This window comes from Prionailurus bengalensis, chromosome B3 (genome assembly GCF_016509475.1).
Source record: "Prionailurus bengalensis isolate Pbe53 chromosome B3, Fcat_Pben_1.1_paternal_pri, whole genome shotgun sequence".
NCBI classification, from domain to species: Eukaryota; Metazoa; Chordata; class Mammalia; order Carnivora; family Felidae; genus Prionailurus; species Prionailurus bengalensis.
Window position 1 is genome coordinate 60,628,283 of NC_057355.1, and position 21,176 is coordinate 60,649,458.

The 21,176-nt window shown below is 36.9% G+C and overlaps 1 protein-coding gene across 2 annotated transcripts in view; it reads left to right on the forward strand.

Moving 5' to 3' along the window:
- UBR1 (ubiquitin protein ligase E3 component n-recognin 1) overlaps positions 1 to 21,176 on the forward strand; it is a 135,462-nt gene that overhangs the window by 104,953 nt on the left and 9,333 nt on the right. The window contains exons 36-44 of one of the 2 annotated variants that reach the window (XM_043554111.1): positions 1,651 to 1,706; positions 2,715 to 2,811; positions 3,592 to 3,659; positions 5,019 to 5,169; positions 8,008 to 8,095; positions 9,286 to 9,419; positions 10,714 to 10,822; positions 13,261 to 13,317; positions 15,565 to 15,642. In XM_043554111.1, the coding sequence (XP_043410046.1) occupies positions 1,651 to 1,706; positions 2,715 to 2,811; positions 3,592 to 3,659; positions 5,019 to 5,169; positions 8,008 to 8,095; positions 9,286 to 9,419; positions 10,714 to 10,822; positions 13,261 to 13,317; positions 15,565 to 15,642 (838 nt within the window). Of the gene's footprint in view, positions 1 to 1,650; positions 1,707 to 2,714; positions 2,812 to 3,591; positions 3,660 to 5,018; positions 5,170 to 7,993; positions 8,096 to 9,285; positions 9,420 to 10,713; positions 10,823 to 13,260; positions 13,318 to 15,564; positions 15,643 to 21,176 lie in introns of those variants that run through there. The other variant, XR_006293034.1, reaches the window with a different exon arrangement.

Genomic DNA, 21,176 nt, shown 5'->3' on the forward strand with positions numbered 1-21,176 from the left:
ACCTAAAACATTATCAGAAAAGGGAAAAGAAGACTGAGGTAGTTGTGAGAGACAGACTAGCAGGCAGGAACTCACCAGGTCATAATGGAAGCCCACTGTCAAATTCTCTGCCAAAATTTAAACTTCTTATAGAAGAATGCAGCAATCAAATCAAAATGTTGTACACCTTAAATTTACACAGTGTAAATTGGGATGGGGGGAAGAAGAGTGTAGTAGTGAAGGATTTCTTAGTTTTTAAAATCAGCATATTTGCTTATTACAGTCATGAGATAGAATACTATCTAAAAAAGAGTAAGAACTGTAATTCTTTTATGTCCTCTTTATCCAAGATGGTTTCAGTCTCCCTTTCCAATATACATTTTTGGTAGTTGCTTCCAATGGAGTCTACCATCTTTTCTTCCTTTACATATATTTTTGTAACAAGACACCATTTCATGATTTGAATTAAGTAGCGCGAAGCCACAAAACCTTCCTGCACACGAGCTTCAGCCTCCTGAACAGATTTTAGGAGTCACATCCAAACCTGTCAGACTTAAATCATGGATAAAAGATTACAGGTTTATTTTTCCTGTGGTTGAATAAAATGAGAAATAGGAAGAATGAGATTTAAACAGAATAGAATCTGAACAAATCGGTAAGAAATGTAAAGCATTCTTTTGGAGTCATGATCTACTACTAAGTCTCTTGACAGTTTCAGTGAAGATATTTTACACTTTACTATCCTTGGCAAGACAAACATTAGGAATCGGGAGTTTAGATAGTTAACATAAAAAAAGGTCACAGTTTTTGTCAGAAAAGTGATGAGAAGTTCACTGGAGGACTTCCAGTGGTTCAGTGGTTCCTATATGGTTCTGTAACCTAGTAATTGGGTTTTATTTTATTAATACAGTATTATACTGTTTTCACTTCAGTGCTTTTTCCATCCCAGAACATAGTGCTGTACTTTATTCCTAGTGCATAAGCATCTGACTTACTTCATTCCCTGTGGGTGTGGCAAGACATACACAGGACATGTTGGCATAGTTAGGAACTACAGTTGAGGAATCAATATACAGAGTCTTTTGTTACTGTCCATTCAAAGATGGAAAAAGAAAATAGGAAGTAAACCTTCCTAACTCATAGGTGTATCTGCTGCCAAAGATCAATGAAAGTAAGAGTAATTTAGCAATAAATGCCCTAGCCAACAAGGCAAAATGTATCTGAATCCGTGGGGTTTTTTGAATTTTCAATTTTTTTTCCTGTAATGTAATTATTTTTTTAAAGTATGCATAAGAGCAATAGTTACCTGCATTGCCTTATGTATTTTAAAACAAAATACGTTGTGACTGTACATAAAATTACTTGCTGAAATTTTTTTTGCGTAGAAGAGAGGTTAAAAGGACGAAAAATAAACCAGGCTGCTTTCTTTTTCCCAGGTACTCTCTGTAGAGAGCTGCAGGGACTTTATTATGTGTAGTGACAGTTTGCTTCTATAATATCTTCTCACTCAAAAATTTGGAAATTTTGGTGTAGACTTAAACATGAAACTTTGAAGGGGAAAAGTGCAAATCATCTGGTCAAAAATATAATTAAAGAACATCTGATAGAAACCAAGTAAACAATTGTAGCAATATTCAGGATTTATTATTTTTGTTTTTCTTACTCTTTGAGAAAACCTCTTGGGAGATGAAGGAAAACCTCTGTTTGGAGCACTTCAAAATAGACAGGTATGTATATTCCAGCAAGGTATGTGTAACTCATAGTAGGCTTTTTTGGTATAATCTACAGTTAATTTATTAGTTTTTAAAATCATTTTTTTAATTTACTCCTTTTTCTGTAAAAATTAGCGGAATTCTATTTTTTTTTTCTTTTTTGCAAAGCTACCTCAGTCTCACAGGAGACAAAATGGCCAGCATTGTGCACTTTAGAGAGCTTACTCAATCTCGGTGGTTAAATGTAATTCATAGATTTCAGATGATACTTTGTCCCTTTTTTCTCCCCTTCTCTGCTTATTGCCAAGTCAGAAATTCAGTGTCCCCTACATTTTCCTTCTTCGCTAATTTTGTGCCGTCATGTAACATTAAGTACTAATGCTGGCTTAACTCTACATAAATCATCATAGTGAATTCAAGAATAAAACTAAGCCATGGCTCCTTGATGGGCAGATCTTAACACTACAGGACTATACCCATATCCAGACCTAAGCTCAAGAAATAGCCCCTTGAAAACAGGGTGGGCAACCAAGGATTCCGTAGAGCACCCCTGCTCCTAGCCATTTTCCTCTTATTTTCCCAAGGCACAGGGGACTTTTAATATACAATGTGCTTCCCTACACTTCCTGGCCGCCTGTTTGGAAGGCAGATCTATTCCCTGCATTTAGTGGGGTTTTTCTGGCCATGATTTTAGAATTTTTATAAATTTTTTTGCCCAGGCCTCAGAGTAAATTAATCCAGTAAATTTAAGAAATTGACTCTGGGGAAAATGAGTATCTAAATGAGAATTGAAATAATTATAGCTTTAATATCTCTTGGTCATGGGAAAATCTGTTAAAATTTGATAAGTTCATAAAACTTCCTGAAAGTATTAAAAATATTATAAATATTATACTTTATTTGCAAGAATGTAAAGTTTATAATAAGGCTACAACTAATACTTGCAGACTGGGAATGATTTTTATAGTGAATGACTTAGGTCTGTCATCTGCCCTTTTTCTCTTCCCCTCTCTTACAATCTAGCATAATGGTCTGAAAGCATTAATGCAGTTTGCCATTGCACAGAAGATTACGTGTCCTCAGGTCCTGATACAGAAACATCTGATTCGTCTCCTATCAGGTAGACTCTTCTCTGAATATTATTATATGTCTTTTTCCTTTGCATTTCTGGCAGTGTATATCATTCGGAAACAACACACTGAACTAATTTTGAACACTACTATAGCAGCTTTATAAAAGAAAAAACAAAGACATAGATGCCCGTACAATAACTGTAGTCTTATTTTAAAACTCAGGTATTTTCCAAATGTTTTCAAGTTATGTCCCTTGTTCCCACCTAGAGGCTTTATTGAATCAACATCCACAACCACTAACATATTTTTGTCCTCATCTGGTAAGAAAAGGGAGCAATGACATGGAAAGATCATTTAACAATAGGTTTAATTTTGCTGGTTCAAGGGGATGTTCTTCATCCTCGTTTTACTTACACTGCTTTGCATGCTCTCTCTGCTCCCCTCCAAATTGTTCACATATTTAATGTGTCACAAAACACTTAGAAATGTATAGTTAGGAAAAAAGTATTAAGGAACATTGTATAAAAGTAATTTTTCTTATTCATGGAGCAAATATTTATTGAACAACCTCTATTTCACTTATGCTCTTTACCTTTTCTTCCTGGATCTTCTCTTTTAACACTTAAATTATATCCAAGGCTTTCTAGGAAGTTTTTCTCAGTGTAGTTTATTTTTAATTATGGTCCCCATTCATAAAAGTGTGATACGCCGTTTTACCAGTTTCTGTATTTTATATCCCTGTTATATTTTTGTTTTAGGTGTTTTGCATTATATTTATAACCACATTGCTATCTTAATGAATTGCACTGTTGTTTGGTATTTTTTAGTTGTTCTTCCTAACCTAAAATCAGAAGATACACCTTGCCTTCTTTCTATAGACCTATTTCATGTTTTGGTAAGTATTCAATAAAATTTCTTAAAGTCTCTCAAGTTTATAATTTCATGTGTTTTCCTCATTCAAGTTCATGTTCTTTATTCAAGATTATAAATTATTGGTGTTCAGATTATGAAATTTAGTCTCTTCTCCATTCTGTTTAAAATAGAGATTTGAATGAGACCATCAAAACCACTTTTTTTTTTTAATGTTTATTTATTTTTGAGAGAGAGAGCACGAGCAGGGGAGGGACAGAGAGAGAGAGACACATAATCCACAGCAGGCTCCAGGCTCTGAACTGTCAGCACAGAGCACGATGCAAGGCTCAAACTCACGATCTGTGAGATTATGATCTGGGCCCAAGTCAAACGCTTAACCGACTGAGCCACCCAGGCACCCCTCAAAGTCACTTTACAAGTGAAAGCACATTTACTCTTTATTTTGTAGTTCTTGTCCTAGTTGATTATATTGAGTTGGTGTCTGTCCAAGCAGACTTTTTAAAATATATATTGTGCTTTCTTCCTCCCCCCTTTTCTTAACTTGTTTACATTATAAGCAGTAAATGACAGTATGAGCTGTCTTAAATTAAAATCATTGATCATTTGGTGATGGGTACCAGGCCATTGACATATCTGGGCTTCTCCCAAACACCTATGGATAGGTGGCAACTGTTTTATGAGTTTCTTGCAGAGCTTTTCCAGCCCTACTATGATTCCATTCCTTCAAAATGAGTCCCCTAGAGAGATCGTTGGTGCGGTTGGGAGTATGGAATCTATGGATACAAGATTACTCAGTGTCCCCCATACCTCATTGTTCAGGACTATGCCCAGTGGTTGTCACTCCCATCTTTTGGAACCTTTTGGGGAAACTTTGGAAGGAATGCTGGTAAATAGGCTCTATACCCTGAGATTCTAATTTGATTGGACTAGTCTGTGTATCGGTGTTCTTTTAAGAGCTCCCCATGTTATTGTAATATTGAATCTTCTCAACCACAGGATTGAGACCACTGCCTAGAAAAAGAAGTTTCAGCAAAGGGATAACCTGTTAGGTGATGACTTTTGTTCTCCATTTATGGTACACTATATTCTAAGATATTCTATTGAATAATTAGGGAAAATGTTGTGGCTAGTTACAAAAAGAAACACAGGGGCGCCTGTGGTAGAGCCATGTCAGTAGAGCATGTAACTCTTGATCTCAGGGTCATGAGTTCAAGCCCCACATTGGGTGCAGAGATTCCTTAAAAATAAAATATATAAAAAACAAGAACAAAAAAAACCCACACACGAGCACAGAGCATCTGATGCTCTGTACTTAGAGTTATGAGATTAGCTTGCACTGGTCTTTGTCGTCACTCATGTTGATATCTGTTTTGTCTTATAGGTTGGTGCTGTGTTAGCATTTCCATCCTTGTATTGGGATGACACTGTTGATCTGCAGCCTTCATCAATTAGTTCCTCGTATAACCACCTTTATCTCTTCCATTTGATCACCATGGCACACATGCTTCAGATCCTTCTTACCATAGACACAGGTAAAGCTCACATCAGTTAACTATAAAATAAATAACATTTGCCCATGGTTTATTGGCAAAATTAATTATGCATGCAATTAGTCATATCACATATTTCAAAGTTCTATGTTATTTCTCTTGTTGAACGATCATTTATTTGTTTATTTATGGATGTTGTGTTTTTTTTATTTTTTTAAATTTACATCCAAATTAGTTAGCATATAGTGCAACAATGATTTCAGGAGTAGGTTCCTTAGTGCCCCTTACCCATCTAGCCCATCCCCCCTCCAACAACCTCTCCAGTAACCCTCAGTTTGTTCTCCATAATTATGAGTCTCTTCTGTTTTGTCCCCCTCCCTGTTATTAATATCATTTTTGTTTCCCTTCCCTTATGTTCATGTGTTTTGTCTCTTAAAGTCCTCATATGACTGAAGTCATATGATTATTGTCTTTCTCTGACTGACTAATTTCACTTAGCATAATACCCTCCAGTTCCATCCACGTAGTTGCAAATGGCAAGATTTCATTCTTTTTGATTGCCAAGTAATACTCCATTGTATATATATATACCACATCTTCTTATCCATTCATCCATTGATGGACATTTGGGCTCTTTCTGTACTTTGGCTATTGTTGATAGTGCTGCTCTAAACATTGGGGTGCATGTGTCCTTTTGAAACAGCACATCTGTATCCCTTGGATAAGTACCTAGTAGTGCATTTGCTGGGTCGTAGGGTAGTTCTATTTTTAATTTTTTGAGGAACCTCCATACTGTTCTCCAGAGTGGCTGCACCAGCTTGCATTCCCACCAACAATGCAAAAGAGATCCTCTTTCTCTGCATCCTCGCTAACATCTGTTGTTGCCTGATTTTCTCATATGATTTTCTTAATAATTGTTCTTTTCTCTAACTTACTTTATTGTAAGAATACAGTATATAACACACAAAATATATAACATGTAACATACATATATAATGTTATACAAAATACGTGTTGGGGCGTCTGGGTGGCTCAGTTGGTTAAGTGTTCGACTTCAGCTCAGGTCATGATCTCATGGTTCGTGAGTTTGAGCCCTGCATTGGGCTCAGAGCCTGGAGCCTGCTTCAGATTCTCTGTCTCCCTCTCTGCCCCACCCTCACTTGTGCTCTGTCAAAAATGAATAAACTTAAAAAAAAATTTTTTTTTTTTAATGCATGTTAAGTGACTCAATATCTTATCAGTAAGGCTTTCAGTCAACAGTAGCCTGTTAGTTACTGGAGAGTCAAAATGTATAGGTAGATTTTTGGCTATGCAGGATGTTGGCACCCTTAACCCCCATGTTGTCCAAGGGTCAACTGTATATGACATTCTGGAAAAGGCAAAGCTATGGAGACAGTATATCAGTGATTACCAGAGGTTGGGGGGGTGGGGGGAGGGCGGGGAAAGAGTGGTGAATTTGGAGAGCCCAGAGGATTTTGAGGGCAGTGAAACTACTCTGTATGATACTGTAACAGTGGCTACATTTCGTTTGTGAAGACCTACAGAATGTACAATACCAGGATGAACCCTAATGTAAACTGTGGACTTTGGATGATAATGATGTGTCAGTATAGGTTCATTGATTGTAACAAATGTACCACTCTAGTGCAAGCTGTTGATAGTAGGGCAGGTATCTGGAAACTCAGTGTTTTCCTCTCAATTTTGTAATGAACCTAAAACTGCTTTAAGAAATAAAGTTTCATTTTTAAAAATCTTGTTACATGGGTGTGTGCATTTGTCAAAACTCATCAAATGGTACATTTATTGTTTGTGTATTTCACTGCATGTAAAATTCACTTCAGTCGTGCAAATATTAAACATATTTAAATTGGAAATATCAATATGAATTCATGATATATTTTCCTTTTTTTAAAAAAAGTGTGTTTTTCCTAAAGAGATCTTAACTGAAAGGAGAAGAACTAGCAATATCCAACCAAAGTAAGAGACACAGGGTAATTTTAATTGTCTTTCAGATGAATTAATGTATATATATTTTTTAAGTATTTTTAAAACAAGAGAGCACTATTCAAATAGGATGTAACCATCCATCACATTGAACTACAATGTTGGCATTTTTATACCCATTTTAATATGATAAAACTGAAGTTCAGAGAACTTAAGTGTCTTATCCAGAGCTTTAACCTAAGTGAGTGAGTTAGCAATTGGTGGAAAGGTTTAGGATGGTCCTCCTTAAGGATAGATTAATGAAGGAAATTACCTTACGAGGTTCTTCGTAATGTGTTGCTTGAGAGTAAAGGCAGGACAGCAACCTACTTCCTTTTCTAGAAGCTGAATTTCTACCTGTTAGCTAAGACTCCTAGGAATGCAAAGCAGATAGATGACCACTAATTTGTTTACCTGGTCATATTACAATGAGATAAGCATTTATTAAACATCCATGTGATTCTGCCCTATTTGTTTCTTCATCTAATATATTGATAAAGTTTACCTAAGAGATTTTTTTTTTTAATGTTTATTTTTGAGAGAGAGAGAGCGAGTGAGTACGTGCACGCAAGTGGAGGAGGGGCAGAGAGAGGGAGACACAGAATCTGAGGCAGGCTCCAGGCTCTGAGCTATCAGTACAGAGCCCGACACAGGGCTCAAACTCACGAACCATGAGATCATGTCCTAAGCTGAAGTTGGACCCTTAACTGACTGAGTCACCCAGGCACCCCTTACCCAACAGTTTTAATATTTAGAATCAACTATTTAGATTGAGAAAAAGGAAAAGAGCCTCAGTTGAGTTGACATTGTTTATTATCCTGACACCATGATATTGAGGTGTAATTAATATATTGAATAGCAAACTCATAGATTTATCTTTCAGAATTTCTTTTTCAGACCTCCCCCTTGCTCAGGTTCAAGAAGAGAGTGAAGAGGCTCGTTCTGCATCTTCTTTCTTGGCAGAAGTTTCTCAATATACAAATGGGTGAGTAGCAGTTCATTAGTTCAACCTATTTCAGTATTGTTTTAATAATTCCACCTCTTTGTTCAGTTGTTTGGCACAATAACTTTTTAACCATTTTAATTCCAGTTTTTTAAAAATCAGTTAAGAGCTTTTGGAATTACAGCTACCCATTTGTTTGTTTCTGAGACTGAAACAAGTTTTGATACATCTGTACTCTTATAAACTGTTCTTTACTCTTATTATAAAGAACAGTTTTGATACATCTTTACTTTTATAAAACTGTTCTGGGAACATAGGCCAAAGATAATAAAATTTTAACAAATGGCAGCATTTAGAATTTAAATAAATGTACAAAATAGAAAATAGGTCATCCATTTAAAGCAATCTATACAGTTGATACGCTTAACTAACTAGAGATTTTTTTCTATGGCTTTTATGTAACATGTGAAATATATTGGCGATGCAAAGGCTAAAATCAAAAGTATAATAAGAGTGCCCCACTGAGCTCTACATGCTGCCAAACTCTCCCCTCTTTGCTTTCATCTTCTTCATCAATTTTTAGTTAGGTTTTCTGTTTTGTTTTGTTTTTCAGTTAGGTACTGAAGAGAGAGAGGAAGAGGGAGGCGTAATAAACCTTTGCCTGCCCCTCATTTAAAAATTAATTAATGATTATTAATATTAATAATTATTACATATTGCTAATCATAATATAAATAATTGATTTATTTTTTTTAGTTTTTTTTCAACGTTTTTTATTTATTTTTGGGACAGAGAGAGACAGAGCATGAATGGGGGAGGGGCAGAGAGAGAGGGAGACACAGAATCGGAAACAGGCTCCAGGCTCTGAGCCATCATCCCAGAGCCCGACGCCGGGCTCGAACTCACAGACCGCGAGATCGTGACCTGGCTGAAGTCGGACGCTTAACCGACTGCGCCACCCAGGCGCCCCATAATTGATTTATTTTTTAATTAAATAAAATAAAAACCTGCATGGTAAAAGATACAAGATTTGTGGTTTTATTTAGGAAACTTTCAGAAGATTTAAATATAGAAGCTATTGCCAGTTAAATATTATGTTTTAAATGTTTAAAAATTAAATGGATAAAAAATTATTTAAATACTTAGCTATGTTTTTAAATGAGGATGTGTTTAAAGTTTGGGGGTTTAGTCTGATCAGTATTCTGTTCTTTTCTGGAATTATTGCCTCCTAGCTGCATTGGGTGTGGTATTCCTGGCTGGTATCTGTGGGTCTCATTGAAGAATGGTATCACCCCTTACCTTCGCTGTGCTGCCTTGTTTTTCCACTATTTACTTGGAATAACTCCACCTGATGAACTGCTGACAAGTAAGTAGGAAAGTGAAGTCTCAGAATAGGATATAATAGATATTTTTTCTTACCTTCAACCTCAAAAATACAAGGTGAGGGCAAAACTACTTTTCTGTTCTCTGCCTCTTTCATCAATGTTCACTATCAACATGTGTGCCCCTGCTGTGGTATGGGCTAAAGGTGAGACCAAAAATGAGATTAGCTTTATAATATGCAAGACCTACTCAGGACTCCTATCTATGTATAGTTGATGTACTTGAGCTTATAAAATGTCTGCACACAGAACATAACTGTTAGGATATGCAAAAAATTAGGAACATTGGTTGCATTTAGGGAAGAGAACAATTTGGTTAAGTAGGAGGAAAATGTTATTTTATACTCCTTATTTGACTTTTGAACATATGACTACTACAAAAGAAGTAAAATGCTGATAGGAAAGGCCTGTTGTAACAAAGTGAGGATATGTATGTTTGAGTACCAGTCATTTCCTTTCTTCTTTACTTGCCTTAAATCTAGATCAAAATAGACAAGGCTTCCTTGTTCTTTTGTATGGGTAAAAATCAGAACATTTGTATGATTTTGGAAGCATCCCCAAAATTGTTTAGAGATGCTTGCTTTTGTCCTTTGAGATTAAGCTGAACAGGTCAGCTTTATTGGCTTTCAGCTTCTGTATCTTGAACTCAGTTCAGCAGGGTTTATTTGATCTAGTTTGTTGTGATTCTATACACAGGCATACCTTGTCATATTGCGCATTGCCTTATTGCACTTTGCAGATACTGCATTTTTTACAAATTGAAGGTTTGTGGCAACCCTGCATCAAGGAAGTCTGCCAGTGCCATTTTTCCCACAGCATTTGCTCACTTCATGTTTGTGTCACATTTTGATTATTCTTGCAATATTTCAAACTTTTTCATTATTATTATATTTGTTAGGGTGATCTTTGATGATTGATTATGACTGGCTGAAAGGCCAGAGGATGGTTCGCAGTTTTTAGCAATAAAATATTTTTTAATTAAGGTATGTACATTTTTGTTTTAGGCATAATTCTGTTGCACGCTAAATAGACTACAAATAGTAGAAGCGTAACTTTAATAATCACTGGGAAGCCAAAAATTCACTTGACTTGCTTCATTGCAATACTCACTTTATTGTGGTGGTCTAGAACTGAACTGGTATGCCTGTAAATGGGGTGCTACTTCCCACGTAGTTGTTTTTTTGCGTTAAAAAAAATCATGTATTAATTTATCTAGATGGTGCTGTAATACCAGGTAAGAATAATGTGCTTACTAAATGTATTGTTATTCTCTTGCAGATCCTGCAGAAGGAGAATACAGTGCACTCTGTAGCTATCTATCTTTACCCACAAATTTGTTCCTGCTTTTCCAGGAATATTGGGATACTGTAAGACCCCTCCTCCAGAGGTACTATGAGGGCAAAATGTGACTGTTGGGTTATTATACTGTTGTGTTCCTAATTCACACACTCAGGGAATTGGAGACAAGTCCAGCAGCCATGGGCAGCTGGAATTTCCGCTTGTCCCACCATAATTACCGTTCCTTGTGCTACTCTTCCCTAAAGCTGCCGTTTCCTATAAATCATCAGGCAGCCTGGGCAGCAAGGGGAGGTGGTCATTGTTGTCAGCAGCCACATACTCACAACTAAATATCAAAAGAAACAAAATTGGGGCTCTGTCTAAAACAGTAGCATATCTCACATGGTAGCGCACATATCAGGAGGGTGCCTGGGGGGGAATAAAAAAGTCATTTGGTGAATCAAAATGTATCAGTTAAATTTCCCTGAGAGAGGTGGGTCTTTTTTTGAGAAAAACTTTCTTTCTACCTCATCATTTCTGGCCCTCCTGATCACTGTCTACCCTCCTAACCTCTAGTGTCCTTCCCTATCTTTGCTTCCACAATTTCCATCTTTTTTTTTTTTGAGATATAATTGACATGTAGCATTGTTTTAATAATTAATTCTCACTGTTACTCTTACTTTATTTCCTCCATTACAGATTCTGACACCCAGTGTTTGGGGTGTTTGGGGAGGATGTTTTGGCCACATATCCAACAGGCAGTTCTCTGACACTGGCTGGGTATCCTACAATTCACCTCAATCCTACACTGTCTACCTGGAGATAGCATCAGATCCCACAGGTTAAGGGCTCATTGCTATAGACTGGCATGCCTACATACAAACACATCTCAGACAGCTTCTACTAGCAAGTCCAAGGTTGTCACCTGTGCTCCTGACCCAGTGGCTGTAGAACAGAGGCTCTACTGACCCCTCCTTGGGTTCAGTTAATTTGCTAGAGCAGCTCACAGAACTCAGAGAAACATTTTACTTACTAGATCACCAGTTTACTCAGGAACAGCCAGGTGGAAGAGATGCACAGGGAAAGGGAGCCAAGATTGCATACTCCCTAAACACACCACCCTCCCCAAATCACCACGTGTTCACCAGTGTGGAAGTTCTCCAAATCCTGTCCTGTTGGTGATTTTGGAGGCTATATTACATAGGCATGGTTGATTAAATCAGTGGCCATTAGTGACTGATTCAACCTCCAGTCCCTCTTTCCTCCATGGTGGTTGAAGTAGCAGAGCTGAAAGTTCCAGTCTTCTGTCGCATGTTTGGTTCTCCCAGTACCCAGCCCCCATCCCTAGGAGGGATCCTAAAACACACCTTTGTTACTGTCATCACTTAGGAAATTCCCTGTGCTGGGAACTGGGTTGAAGACTAAATATACATACTTATTATTATAAATCACATGATCACACCCATGATTTCCTTTATTTTTTCAATTTTCTGCCTTTACCTTTCTCCTTTTTCTTTCATTAGTGTTTCTTTCTCCGTGTCCATGTCAGGATTTGTGTGAATGTCTGCTTGTCTCCTGCCACATTTTCTGTGTTCTCATCTCTTCTGTTAGGTTCTTTTTTGTGTATCTTCATTTCTTATGAGGGGTTCTAATCTCCAGTGTGATTAAAAATGATTTAAAACAGATCTTTAAAAATCAGCATCATGCTTTGTGTTAAGTACAATCACAGTAGGTTATACTGACTTTACTTGTATGTTGTTGGAGTCAATACATTTTAACCTTACTCTTCTAGGTTAATGACAAAAATTCAAACTTTGTAACAGAATGTCCTTGCACTTTGTACCATTCCTGCAGAGCCTCCCCTTATCCTCTGCTCTGAAGTACAGGGGACTGAGACTTGCAAGCCGTATTGCCTAGTCTTTCTTGTCAGTTGGCGTCTGCCTGTATTCAGCCTGGGGGAGGCAGTAATAGGGTATTGGAAGCGAGGAGGAAGAGAGAAGCCTGAGTGTTCAGGCCACCTCTCTCTGCTTTGTGTGGTATCTCTGGCCAGTGACTGTAGCTCTTCTCTGGCTCTAGTTCCCATCAGCCAAGTCTCTGGTGGTTCCAGTATCCATCAGTGACCCTAGCCCCTCGTTTCTAGTAATGCCACAATTTCCTTTCGTTCCTCCATTCTGGGAGAGGCGGTGGCTTCCTGTTACTGGCTAATCTTTGGGTCACCTTGTGTTTTTATCTCCTGGTTGGCTTTGCAGCCCTTCTGTCATCTTTATTACCAATTCCTGGTATTAAATTCCCTCTTCAGAATGGTTTCTGTTTTTCTAGTAGGACCTTGATTGATAAGCCCTTAAAAAAAGAAATCAATAACAGAAAGGGGACAAGATAAATAGGCAGACACAAAAACAAAGAGAAGGAAAGCAAAGGAGCAAGATTGTAGAAGTCTAGTGGAGGGAACATGGAAAGAAGGGACAGATTTGGAGAGGGTGGCTCACTCATGAACACTGTGCTGAAGTTGTGATGACCTGTTTGCTTTTCTCTTGGCTCTCCGTATAGGTGGTGTGCAGATCCTGCCTTACTAAACTGTTTGAAGCAGAAAAGCACCATAGTCAGGTTGGTTTTACTTCTTAGTCCTTTCCTACAGGTTGTGTTTCCAAAAATAGTTGGTTTGCTGAATATGATTTCTAGTCTGTCTTCTTCATTCTTACTCAGTACATTGTTTCCTGCGTTTCTCTTAGGTCTTTGCCAGAATTCAGATTCTTCCTGCAATTGATTTTTTTCTTGGAGGGACTGTCCTTTCCCTCTTAAATTGTTTAACTCCACCAGCTCCTCTTTCTTAAGCGTGTACATGCATATTAAAAGGCACAGGAGGAGATGGCATCTTGGAGCTGCTGGTATATTACAATCAGAGGGTAGTGACAGTATTCCTGTACAACATTTTTTTCCTTTTGAGAATAGAGTAAGATATAAACAGAACTATTCCCTTTACCCCTTCCCTTCCTATCTTTATACTTAGAGACTACCCAACAAAACTTTCTTCAGCCCTCCTGTGTCCTTTAAGTTATGGCTCAGTCATAATCTACCTCTTCCTCAAGGACCAATTCAAATCTGACCTCATCCCACAAATCTCTCCTAATACACCCTCTCATATGTGTGTGTGCATGCGTACCTGCCAGCACCATAAAGCACTCAACAGTAAGTTCAATAAGGCCAGATTGCATGCTTGTTTTCTTTGTATCCCACCAGGGCCTGCTTTATGTTATATGTGTCTAATTTTTATTCAAATTGAATTGCTTCAGTAAACAAGCAGAGTAATTGACCCCTAGCCTTAAATGCTAACATCAGTAGTACCATTTTTCCATGGCCAAAGCAAACATTGTGACACAAAGTGCATATGCCACCTTCTATTCTCATCTTTTCTCACTCTTTCAAATTCTTTAGCCTTCACTGTAAATGTGCATATGCTGCCTACCCCTTAACCCCACTTTAGTGGTTTAGAGATTATAGAGCAGCTTTTATAACTTAGATAGAGTAGTATTCACATCACCAAGAAAAGAAAGAGTAGAGAGAAAAGTTTAAAAGATGAGTACATATTTTAGGAGTATTAATCTCACACAATTTATCCTTTATTTCAGTTCATTATGTGCCTTTTATTTATTTTATTTAAAAAATTTTTTTAACATTTATTCATTTTTGAGAGACAGAGACAGAGTATGAGCGGGGAATGGGCAGAGAAAGAGGGAGACACAGAATCTGAAGCAGACTCCAGGCTCTGAGCTGTCAGCACAGAGCCCGACGTGGGGCTTGAACTCACGAACTGCAAGATCATGACCTGAGCCAAAGTCCGACGCTCAACTGACTGAGCCACCCAGGCGCACCTCATGTGCCTTTTAGACACCTACTATTTCCCCAGCATGGTTCTAAAATACTTTGGGAGAATTAAAAGACCTAACACATACAGCTTTTTGGTCATGGGTAATTTATAATCAAATTATGTACATAAACTAAAAACATAAAGTGTAATAGTATATGGAATGTACTGTTAATGCTATAGAAATTTAAACAGTAGAAGATTTTTAATGATGCCAGGTTACTCTTGGAGAAGATAATTTTAAGCTGAACATAGAAGGAATTACAGAATTTAAGTCGATTGTGGTTTGAGGATAGAATGTCCATGTTATTCAGATATTCTTCTTCATGGCATTCATGCAAGGCTTTTATCATGTCTGTATTATATTGTAAGAATGAATAACATTTACAGACATGTATCAAGTACTAAGTACATTATGTTCCACTTCAGTATCTTATTGAGTCCTTAACAGCTCTATGAGTTTCCTTGATTCTATTATTTATATTTGACATTTCTTAAATCAGCATGAGTCTTTTATATTTCTTCCCCCCACCTCAAAAATGTATTATTAAGTTGATAGTGTGCCTTATGACTGAGAAAGTATAATATATTCATCCTCTAGTTTACAGACCATGAAATACAGGCTTGGGTTCAGTGACTTGTTAGATACTAGAGAATTTAGGATTTGTAGCTGCGTCTGATTACAAAGCCTGTGTACCCTTAACAACTTTTTTATATTACCTTCCTAGCCATTATGGAAATCCAGCTAGAACAATTTAGTCTTCAGGAATAGTGGAGGTTGAGTTTGGAAAGGAAACCAGCTGATGAAAGATTTGGAATTCTAGGCTCAGATGCTTGGATTTAATGTTGTCAACAGGGGGAATTACTATGGGGTGCAAGTATGGGTTCTTTTGTTATTTTTAAGACATTCTTCCTTCTGTTACTTAGTTGGTTTTTGACATGGGTTTATTTACTCTTAAGTAAAATTGTCTTTTAAATTATATTTCTAGATACCCTAGAAAAAGAAATAGTTTGATAGAGCTACCTGATGACTATAGCTGCCTCCTAAATCAAGCTTCTCATTTCAGGTAAGAGGAAATATTTTTTTTTTAAATTTTAAGCCTGTAATTGGTATGCACCACCACTAGCTAACTTTTTAAAAATTGACCACTTAGCATCTTTTATAACAGTGATTGCTGATTTCTTTTTTATTATTGAGGTGAGATCCACAAAACATACAGTTAATGACGACAAAGTATACAATTCAATACAATTTAGTGTCTGCACAATGTTGTGCAACCACCACCTCTCTCTAGTTTGAAAACTTTTTCATCATCCCGGAGAAACACCTTGTATCCACTAAGTAATCACACCCCATTTCCCTCTTTCCCAGTCCCCTGGTAATCAATAATCTGCTTTCTGTCTCTATGAATTTGCCTACTCTCTATATATCATATAAAAGGTATCATATATGATTTTTTGTGTCTTGCTTCTTTCACATAGTATAGTTTTTGAAGTCCATCCAAGTTGTAGCATGTATTCGGCCCTTTATTGGCTAAATAATATTCTACTGTAGGGGTGCCTGGCTGGCTTAGTCGGTGGAATTTGAGCCCCCTGTTAGGTATAGCTATTACTTAAAAATAAAATCTTAAATATTCCATTGTATGCATATACAGAGTTTGTTTATCCATTTATCCATTGATGAGCACTTAGGTTGTTTCTCTCTTTTGATTATTATGAATAATGCTACCGTAAACATTCATGTACAAGTTTCTATGTGGGCATATATTTTCATTTTTCTTATATATATTCCTAGGAGTAGAATTATTGCATCATTATGGTAATTCTATGTTTAACTCTTTGAGTTGCCAGTAAGCAGTTTTCCATAAATGGCTGTCCCATTTTACATTTCCATCAGCAGTGTAAGTTTTGAGAGAGAGAGAGCACATGAGGGGCAGAGAGGGAGAGAGAGAGAGACTATCAAGCAGGCTCTGCTCTGTCAGTGCACAGCTCAACATGGGGCGTAAACTCATGAACCATGAGATCATGACCTGAGCTGAAATCAAGTTGGATGCTTAACCAACTGAGCCACCCAGGTGCCCTAATACACATTTTCTGAATGACCACTGATGTTGAACATCTTTTTATGTGCTTTTTGGACATTTGTGTATGTTCTTTGGAGAAATGCCTGTTCAAGCCCTTTGCCCATCTTGTAATTGGACTGTCTGTTTTGTTGTTGAGTTGTAAGATTTCTTTATACTGAAGGGGAAGGAGACTCTTCCTTTCTTCCCTCTCTGTTCCTCCCTCTCTGTTCTTCCCTCTAGTCAAATAATTAAATTGACATAAGACAGAATAATATGAGAGGGATGCCTGGGCAGCTCAGTTGGTTAAGCATTTGACTTCAGCTCGAGTCACAATCTCAGTTTATGAGTTTGAACCCTGCATCAGGCTCCATGCTGACAGTGTGGAGCCTGCTTGGGATTCTCTCTCTCAGATTAATAGGAGAAAAACCAATTTAATTTCATGTATATGGGAGATCACAGAGATACGTGACTCAAAGAAGAAACTAGGTTTATACTTTATAGTTAAAGAAATAATTATTTGTGAAGATTTGACAAAACAAAGGAGTTTACACTTAGAGTACCAAATTAATGAAGAAGTAAGAGAGTTTATATATGCACCTTCTTGACTTTGATTTCCCTAACTTTGGCAGTAAGGGTATTTTCTATCCTTCTGGTATAGGGAGGATACCTTCACATGGGAGATTTATTTCCTGCTTTCAGGAGAACGAAAGAGGTGTCAGAGTGTCCTTTTTGCACCTGCTGTTTCTTAAGTCACTTTAATTCAAAATAATCATTATGCCAAAGCAGCATACTTTGGGGTGGCCTATTCTGTTCTCTTTTAGTCTATTCTTCATAGTTTTATAGTTTAGCTCTGTATTTAAGCTGTGGATCTGTTTTGAGTTAATTTTTGGAATAAAGCAGGAAGTCTGGCTTCATTCTTTTTTTTTTTTTTTTTTTTTTCATGTGGTTTCCACTTATCACAGCACCATTTTTTAAGAGACTATTTTTCCCTTATTGGATAGTCTTGGCACCCACGTTGAAAATCAGTTGGTCAGTGATGTTTGGGTTTCTTTCTAAATCCTAAAGTCTGTTCCATTGGTCTCTATGTCTGTCAATCCTTATACTAGTACCACACTTTTAAGTTACTATAGCTTTGTAAAAGAAGTTTTAAAATTGTTACATGTGAGCCTTCCAACTTTATTTTTCTTTTTCAGTGTTGTTTTAATTATTTGGGGCCCCTTGCAGTTACATACAAACATGAGGATTGGCTTTTCCATTTCTGCAAAAAGGCAGTTAGAATTTTAATAGAGATTAAATTAATCCTATAGATTACTTTGGGGAGTATTGCCATCTTAATAACATTAAGTACTCCAGTCCATGAACATGGATACCTTCCCATATTTAGACCTTCTTTAATTTCTTTCTGCAGTATTTTGTAGTTTCCAGTGTACAAGTCTTGCCCTCTTTGGTTAAATTTATTCCTGGATATTTTAGTATTTTGGATGCTATTGTGAATGAAATTATTTATCTTTTTTTTTAAGTTTATTTATTTATTTTGAGAGAGAGACCATGCAAGTGGGGGAGTGGCAGAGGGACAGGAAGACAGAGAATCCCAAGCAGACTCCGCACTGTCAGCATGGGGCCCAACATGGGGCTCAAACTCATGAAACCGTGAGATCATGACGTGAGCCAAAACCAAGAGTCAGACACTTAACCAACAGAGCCACCCAGGCACCCCTGCAATTATTTTTCTTAATTTCCTTTTTGGATTGTTCCATTGCTGGTGTATTGAAACACAGTTGATTTTTGTGTGTACCCTACAACTTACCTGGGTATCCATAGGGATTACAGTTAACATCCTAAATTTATTTTTTTTTTAACATTCTAAATTTAGTTTGACTTGACAACATCATAGTTTCAGCTGCATAATTAACTGTTCCTTTCTAATTTTTTCTCCCTTCTTTATGTCGTTGAGGTCACAGATTACATTTTTATGTGTTCTGTGCATGTTAATGTAGATTTATAATGATGGTTTGTTCATTTGTCTTTTAAATAATATAGTAAACAAAAAAAGAGGAGTCATTTTTCCAAAGTTATAATAATACTAGCTTTTATACTTACATGTGTAGTTAGTTTTACCAGTTATCTATATTTTTTTTATATGGCTGCAAGTTGCCATTGGTGTTTTTCTGTTTTGGCTTGAAGGACTCCCTTTATTACTTCTTGTAAGACAAGCCTAGCAGCGATGAACTTCCTTAGCATTTGTTGGTCTGGGAATGTCTTCATTTCTCCTTTGTTTTTAAAAGATAATTTTGGCAGATGTAGAATTCTTAGTTGACAGCTTTTTTTCTTTGAGGACATTACATGTATCCTACTGCCTTCTAGCCTCCATGGTTTCAGCTGTTAATTTTATTGAGGATTCCTTGTATGTGATGAATTGCTTTTCTTGCTGCTTTCAAGCTTCTTTCTTTGTCTCTGACTTTTGACGGCTTGATCATAATATGTCTTCTGTGTGAATCTCTTTGAATTTGTCCTGTTTGTAGTTCAGTTTCACTCCTGACATGTAAATTCATGTTTTTCAACAAATTTGAGGAGTTTGGGCCATTATTTCTTCAAAAAAATATTTTTTCACTTGCTTCTCCTTCTGTGACTCTCATATTATGTGTGTATGTTGGTATGCTTGATGGTGTCCCATAAATCCCTCTGTTCCTTTTTATTCATTCTTATTTCTTTCTGCTCCTCTTCCTCAGTAATTTTAACTCTCCCGTCTTAAAATTCACTGATTCTTCTGCCAGCTCAGATATGCAGTTAAACCCCTTTAGTAGGTTTTTTATTTCAGCTGTTGTACTTTTCTATTTGTTTCTTTTTTTTATAATTTCTCTTTGCTGGTATTTCCTACTCTTTCATGTGTTTTCCTAATTTCCTTTAGTTCTTTGTCAATGGTTTCCATCAGCTCTTTGAACTCATTTAAGAGTTAATTTAGAATCTTTGATTAGTAACAAGTGTCATGTCTGGGCTTCCTCAGGGATGATTTCTGTCAGTTTCTTTTTTTCCTGTGAATAGGCCATCATTTCTGTTTCTTTGTAAGCTTTGTGAGTTTTGGTGAGAACTGGGCGTTTTGAATATTGTAATGTAGTAGCTCTGGAAATCAGATTCTACCCCCTCCCCTGGAATTGCCACTGTTACTTGATGAAGGCTGTAGTTGTCTGTTTGTTTAGTGACCAAACTGGTTTTTGCAGAGACTGTATTCCTTATTATGTGTTCACTGAAGTCTCTGTTCCATTTTTGCTGCCATCAGCCAGTGAACTGACAGATTTCCTTAAATTTCTGGATCCAATAAGAAAAAATATAAAGAATATTCTGTCTCTTTAAGTCCCCTCTGCCATCACCACCAAGGAAGTCCCTTCAGCCCATAGAAGTTGAAACAATAGCCAGTGTGTGTGTCAGCCCCTGAGTGAACTGCCAGGAAGAAGTAAACAACCCTGAGTTTTGAGGACAACCCTCATTTTTTTGAGGGGGTGGTAGCCACTACACAAAAAGCCAAAATTTACTAAAATTTACCAGCCTCTTTCTTTGTTAAGCACTCCTGTGGATGCTGCAACGATCACCTAGATTCCAAGTTCCAAAATAGTTGCTTCAGACAGTTTTTGCCAGATCAACAGTTGTATTGGTAGAGGAACCAATTCCTGGAGCTCCTTACTCCACCATCTTCTATGACATCTCTCCTCAATTTTTTTTTTAAAGCTACAGGAGCCTTTTGTGTTTTTTTAAGCACTCGAAGAATCATCATTTATTCATGTATCTTTACACGTACAAGTGTGGTCAACACATCCATCCACTGAAATAACCCTGTTTTCAACTTCACAAACAAGTAGTTCTCTTAGAAATATCTTTTATATGTGTGTCTTTAAGCACTGTTTTATGTGCATTACAGTGAGGTGACCACATCCTCACTGAAATAACACTGAAGAACCCCCACTTTTTTTTTCCAAGCAAAATCCTATATGGAAGCCCATTATTATAGTAAAACAAATAATAGCATTGTGGCTCAGGTTTAAGCCTGATACTAGAGAGAGGAGTAAACCTCCTTAGCTTTGTGTGGCACCATGCCCCCCGCCACACACACACCTCAACAGATTAAAACCTAATATAAAACAATGTTTCTTAGACTTTCTTTTATCTTCCTCTTCCTTTTCACTGATTATTTTCCCAAAAAAAAATCTGGATGATAAAGACTGGTGAGAAGTAAAATACACTAGTTACATTATACTCATTACTGATATCATGTATGAATTACCCATTAGTTACCTTTGTAAGAAAATAGCATGACCTTAAATACCTTATTCTGTATGATAAAATAATATCCTATAAAAGTAACAGTTTACACTTGCTAAATATGACGTAAGTTATTCAAATAGCATAAATTCATGAGCTACGTACCACCGATGTAATGTCCCTATAGAAATTCTGTTGATATCTGCCTTAACCATTGGTGTGTGAATATTTCATATTTGAATCACAATGCATCATGTCGTGGAAATAATAGGCCAAAATTCCAA